The sequence below is a fragment of the Diadema antillarum genome, unplaced genomic scaffold (genome assembly GCF_040938485.1).
Source record: "Diadema antillarum isolate AM-2024a unplaced genomic scaffold, OU_Dant_1.0 seq00001249_RagTag, whole genome shotgun sequence".
NCBI lineage: Eukaryota > Metazoa > Echinodermata > Echinoidea > Diadematoida > Diadematidae > Diadema > Diadema antillarum.
In genome coordinates this window covers 746,358-753,241 of record NW_027272035.1, presented here as the reverse complement: position 1 = coordinate 753,241, position 6,884 = coordinate 746,358, and the positions used below count along the sequence as shown (strand labels likewise).

General features: G+C 38.6%; 1 protein-coding gene across 1 annotated transcript; it reads left to right on the top strand.

Annotated features, from left to right (window-relative positions):
• The first annotated feature begins 4,255 nt into the window (after positions 1-4,255).
• Positions 4,256-6,611, top strand: LOC139745289 (mid1-interacting protein 1-like). Its single transcript, XM_071655688.1, has one exon. It carries the CDS (start codon positions 4,831-4,833, stop codon positions 5,419-5,421), a length of 591 nt encoding a protein of 196 aa, XP_071511789.1. The 5' UTR covers positions 4,256-4,830; the 3' UTR covers positions 5,422-6,611.
• Positions 6,612-6,884: the final 273 nt, after the last annotated feature.

Here is a 6,884-nt window from a genome sequence, read left to right as displayed (position 1 = left end):
CGTCCTTCGCAAATCGTTCGCGTGCTCCGTGAAATCCCACCCTTACTGTTACCACTGATCTCTGTAGAGATCAGTGGGCCCTACGCATAAAACTATCATAGCGCCCTCACAGGACCTAAGACCGAAATACAGTCATGTAAGCTCAAGAGCGTATAAACGAATTGATGTGGCGTAAACTGCAATGTTGCTATTTTTAGTGGAATTTCTTTCTTTTTTTAAAGAGGGATAAATCATAAGGAATTGAACCAAAAATCAATAGACAATTTTACATTGCCATTGACTTCAAAATTATTAATAGGGTAACGTTAGAGGCCAGGATATTAGAGGAGATAATAAGACGCTTTGCCATGATTTGAAGGTCTCTGATGACAGTTTAGATTTATAATACAGTGTACGAACATAAAGTTTGGTATACTTTTCGTGCCAGTGTTATCAAAATTAATTGATATATGGAGAGCTTGCTTCCAAAAGGCGCTAAATCCATTGAAAAATGATGGATTTAGAGCCTTTTGGAAGCAAGCTCTTTACAGTTCATACATAATTATTATAATATTGATGTCAATTTGAGTTGATCTTTATGAAGAATATTTACAATCATAAATCGCGCGCATTTTGAATTTTATCTTATAGTCGCAATATTTATAAAAGACGGAGCCCAGACCTGTAATCACGCGTGTGACCATAACATACTTGTACCAATGTATTAATTTAAGGAGGAAACCTTTTCTACCAGTAAACCCAGCTCTGTTTTCACATTATTTCATATACAAAGAATTAAAAAGCAGATGATTCAGTGCCTTTCAATTTCTGCAGCAAAGAGGAGCAATTACATCGAATCATATATTTTTTGAAGTTTAACAATATTGTCCTTGACAAAAAAGTGGTATCAACCATAGTTACAAAAATGAAGAGAATGTAACTTTCTTTTTAACAAAAGCATAGCCTTTCGTTCGACTTGTTACTGGCAATCATAGTTAAAGGTAATATCATTTAGAGGGATCTTCATGTATCATAATTATCCCGGCAATAAACATTTTTTAAAAAAATCATTGATCTGAATACAATGTCTGCGTATCGATTTTATATGAAGGCATTGTTCTTCCTTTTCTTATTTGCTTTGAAGATGATTTTTATGTAACAATTTTTATGTTTCTCCGTGCAATTTTACGTGATATTGATATCGTGTTTTTGTTTTTTTTTCTTATACAAAAACTTGGATTATGTAAGCATTGCAGACGTCTGAAATGGAGACTGAAAAATTACAAAGGGTCATGCATAATCACAAAGAGTTTTAAGCCCATGGGTGGTTTCATCAATGACCGACAATTTTGGTTTGTTGTTAAAAGAATGTTGACTGCACCATGTCATACAAGATAAAGCTGTTAGTGTAATTTTGAAAAAAATTCAAGTTTCCTTTTACACATCTAAAATAGGTTGTACACAGTAAGCTGTTGCATCCAATTCTGAAACCATCTGTAAACTATAAACTAGGCCTATATACTATATCAGATAACACACTGTTGCTCTACACTGATGCTGTGACTGCACTTTAGTGAAGATATACGAATGATTTTCAATGTTGCAATGAAACAATGGTCTAATCCCAATAAAACGCTGAATGCATGCCATACTTTCTAGATTTTACTCTATTTTACCAGAGAGAACTCAACCCTATAAAGTAGGATTTTCTTTGGAGTTTCTGGCCACAAATGGCATGTCGACTATCTGTAGCCAATCATTTTCTGGCAATTAATGTTTGTGGCATTTTTGGCGGAAATACCCCTGTCCCACTGACTGCAATTATGGCACATGAAGGACGATGTCAAGAAAATGTAATGAAAATTAAAAATAACTATGTTCAATTTCGTAGCATACTAACAAAAAAAAAAAAAAAAAAATCACCTGACTTACCGCGGTACCTCTTTCAGAAAGCAGGGGGATCTTATAATAATAATATCACACTTAACATAATGTCCGCAGTATTTCTTAGAATTTTTTATTTTCATTTATATAAAAAAAAAGTTTGTTGAATTTTCCCTATGAAAATAATTTTATTTATATCGTTTTAAACATACAAACTGTAAACCCTTTTAGTCTTCTCATTCAGCGATGACTGCACCGAAATTTCAAAGTATAATAATGATAATAATAATCACTTTTGAACGGATTGTCCTATCATTTTTCTCAAACTTTCTCTGATGTCTTCTTACTAATATTGCTGCATTCACTCAATTCACATGTATACTTGGATTTCATTCTCTCGTTTAAACCACATGTTTTTTGTTTGTGTGACGGGACCGTATTTCATCAATGGCCATTTTACACACGACGTTCGTACATAATCTTATAGTAGAGCAGACGTCGTGAGAACATGCAGGAATTGTGTATGGCTCCATTGTCGTAACACATTCGGCAAAAAAAAAAAAAAAAAAGACTTCTCTCTGAATGGTGGACTTCGCAATTTTTTCGACATGAACTCGCGTTCTTTCCAAAACATTCACTTTCTCATTGAACAAAAGAAGAAGAAGAAGAAGAAGGAAAGATAAGGCCCTTTGCTCAGTGAATCTAGCTTTTTCTGTTATATCTTTTTTTATGTATGTGTGTGTGTTTGTACGGTACGTGTGTGCGTGTGTGTTTGTGTGTACATCGTTTGTTTGTCTTTGTCTTTTTTTTTTTCTCTCTCTCTATCTACGGTTTTACGATAATAGACAAGAGAGGGCGACATTTCAACAGCAGACTTGAGTAGACTACCGAGTACTAGTACTGTCCTAGTCAAGAAAAAGAATGTTTTGTTCAACTTGCGGCAGCCCGAGAGAGGAAGTGCAGAGTTCATTATCATAACAATGTTCACAGCTGATTTCGATTCCCGGGGCACATGCTCTCAGTTGTGCGTGCATCGATTGGACGATTAAGGGGGCGCGGTCCTTTCAGCCAATCAACGTCTCCCAAAAATGGGCTTGTCCTTATTGACCAATCAAAACGTTTGAGTTGATGAATACTCATAAGGAAGCTCCTCATTTGATTGGATCATTCATTACCTACCTTGCTTCGACCTCGTGCACGCTTCGTGGGAATGGTTTGTTGTTTTCGTTACGGAAAGTTTGTTGACCGACTGAGTGCAGAGAATAGTCTTGATACAATAATTCCGCCTTTTTAAATTTAAAATGCAGTTATCACTTCTCAATGTTCAATCGGTGTTTGTTGACAGACTCATATGCCTATTCGAATGCTATACCTTCTTGTTTATATGCTAAAAGAATGATTGAAATGTTTAGAAAACCAGCTAATTAGTGGCAACATAACTAGACTCGGCCTGTTATGGCCACGGTTAGAACTTTAGGGCTGCAACTGTCATTTTCTTTTAAAAGAATAATTCTTTACCTACTTGTCATTGGAGAGAATAATAAATTGTGCGGAGAAGACTTGTGTGGGTCTTTTTTTTTTCAGTAGGCCTATTAGAAAAGTGGGGAGCTTACGGAGCGAGTGATAATGTTTAATTGTCGATTACCATCGGTTCTAAATTCACGCTAGACATAAAGATAGGCCTATAGAAATCTCTCACTCGCTCGCTGTGTTGGTATATGAACAGACAATCATGATGCACCTAATGTTGTTTGGCTGTACAGGGCTGTATATCTCAAGTTAAAGGCTTGTTTGGTTCTTTAGTTCTTGCTATATAATAGAGATTAAAGCTTCAACCACATTCACAAATAGGTGCTTTTGTTTGTTTTAAGTCACATTTCTATGTAAAAGTTTTAACATGTACTCAGATTTACGCCAATAATGTTCTTTCCAAAAGTGGATCGCAGGCTGTGATTGGGGTTCAACAAACTTCTGACGATCACGAAACAATCACGTTGGGGACAACACCTAAAAATACGGGAGATACGGAATGAACATTTTCGTGGCCTTAACATATTCCTATGGATTATGTGATTCTAGTTTACAGAGGTACGACTGGATTTCTATTCTTGTGTCGTCATTGGAGATGATAGTGTGATTCCATCGCCACAATTCTGACTTGGTATTAAATAATTCTGCGGCTTGATCATATAGGATTTTTAGAAGATCCCTAACTCAGTACTGCGATCGAGGTCGCCTGTTCCACGAGCCAATGATGGTTTATCGGTGGTGATTCATTGCCATAGCGTGATCAGAGAGCATTAGCATATCTGGGGGCTCGGCCCATTTCGTCATCTTTTGCGCCTGCGCGCTGTATTTGCGGTTTAGCATTTCATTTACCATGTACCAGCCCACAACTGCGTGCTTACGGTGTAACGTCTGCACACAAACAGTGGGAGAGTCGACTCATTCATCCATCTATTTTGCTTATAAAAGCTTCGACCACACTACTGAAGACCACCTTTACGGCAAGGGTAAAAGGCACAAATCACTGACACTTTTACTTATATTCTCCTGCAACTATTGTTGTAGTCGTGTCATATAGATTCGCGTTCCTGTTGGAGACAATCTTCGTACACGTGCCGTACCATTGTCACAGGCCAGCCTGCTGCATACTACCAGTCGGAGTTCAAAGCCACTTCTCTTGTCCTGCGAGATGATTCCTTGCCTCTGAGACTGGTGTAAAACACTCATCGCATGTCATTTTCGAAGGAGATCATATTACTGAGAAGAGCATCAGTTTCATTGCCACCATCTCAAAATCTGACTCCATCTTCGGGGGATCAGGCATCTGCTACTTCAGAGATCACATCTGTCTTAGACTATTAAAGTGTAGACGCTGAATGCAGTGATAGTCGCCGAAGCGAACCTGGTGGTGGTGAGCAGTGTTCTGCTGCTCTTGAATCTAGGAAAGATCAAAAAGTCTTGATGACTCAAAACAACAATTACTTTTCTGACATCATCATGGAGCTGCAGAGAACCGACAACGAACGGACACCTCAATCACAGTCGATTCTGGGTATTATGAAAAACTTCATCGACTCCGTGAACGACATGGACGAAACGGTGCTGATCCCTAGTCGCCTCATGGACATGAAAATGGACAGCGCTTATTGTGAGTCGACGATGACAGCGCAGAGCAATAGCAACTCAACATCCTCCGAAGACTCGATGTCCGTGATCTCATCATCCAGTGAGTCTACACCAGCTATCGTCAACGACCAGGTGAGCCTTCTCACGTATTATTCGATGTTGAAGGCCGTAAAGCGGGAACTCGCCCGAGGACCGTCCGGTGACGACGAGCTTAGCGACGAGGAGGAGGAGGATGGGAATATGAACCATGACCCTGAGAGCGTGCGACTTCAAACCCTCACTGCTCGGGCTTTCAGAAATCATCTGCGCGGACTTTTCTCCATTCTCACCCATCTTACAAATATTTCCAAGCATTTGACGGACAAATATCAGCAAGAAACGGGGGATCACCAATCGTGTTTGAAACCTAAAACTTTCACCGTTTGACGAACTTGACGTGTTTATTGCTCGGAGAACGGGCTTTTATTTCCTTCCTGTTTATTACACTCATATTCATATGGACATCAACCGTATATTATTTGATGAATATGCCGCTTGCATTGAATTTGAAACCACACGAATGCAGTCTTCAGATTCATGAACTAGATGAGCTGTCCCGGGTCTGTATGTACGTGCTTTCTTTGCAGATACACTGTATCTTATAATTTTATACCATGCTAGTATTGCACACTATACACACGGAGACAATCTGTCATGTCTGTACAGAATGATTGGCACCGATTTTGCTTGGATGAGACACAAAGCAGGAAGTTCTGCGTCGGCCCTATTGAGGTCTTGATTGAAGAGAAAATGAAGATCGGTATATTTGTACAACCATAGAACATATAGGTCTGCAGTATCTTTAGCTAGAGACACACATTCTGTTTCATTTCTACGAGGTCTAGACAACTAGATCTCTCCATGTAACTAACAAGATGATTAAACAATAACGTATGTGGATGATATAGGACCTGGGAGCTGTCGTATCGAATATTGATCATTGCTCGACACTGGTGATTTCAGAGCTCTTGAAAAGTATGTGCAAACTCCTGTAAAGAACCAATATACCACAATTCTTGTTGCTGTCCATGCTAAATTTGCTAATGGAAAAAAAAAATGTCTGTTGGTATTCCGCAAATGTTGTTCCTTTTATTTTCGTTTCAAAATTATGGAAGTTTTTACATTTTGTGTCTTTTATTCAAGAGCGGACAACAGAACACCATTCCCCTTGCCGTGCAGGTTCACGTAGCGGGGAAGCGTCGCAGGGTTTGTCGATGCACTGTTGTATGTTCCCTTCCATTGTGTCGAGGCATGTTCAGGGCAGGTCCTCGCCTGGTTATTGGCCGCTCTCTTCGGCCCATGCGCAAACGTCAGTAGGCTCATCGGGATTTCCTGCATATGATTATGGGGTATTTTTAGCTGGCAGAACTGCATTGTTGCCACATGTCTTATGACTTCCTAATAAAAATGTTACACTTCGTGCATTTTATTTAAAAAAATTAATGAGTGACAAAATGAGACGTTGGTGCTGGAAATGTTACTTTTATGGTGTAATGAAGTTGATATTCAAGATGAATTATTCCATGTGACATGCAAGATATAATGTAGGACACTTTCTTGAGTTTCTTGAAGAGCTGTACTGCGTTATACAGCTGTAATATGGTATAGATATCACTATATTACCTGCGCAATAAGGTTTTAATAGATATCATTATTATAGAAACTTTCATGTGAGTAATTAATGAAGCACCTAGAAATCTAATGCTTTCCGACAATCACATATGTCTGACATGGAGCATTCATTTTAGTAATAAACTGAAATTAACTCCATCTCCTCCAATAGTTATTGTGTGTTAGTTTCCATTCCAGTTATGAGTCGATAAAATGATCCGTATAACTCGATGAATATA

Coding starts and splice junctions, on each gene's coding strand:
- LOC139745289 (XM_071655688.1), top strand. CDS start 4,831: ATGACTCAAAACAACAATTACTTTTCTGACATCATCATGGAGCTGCAG.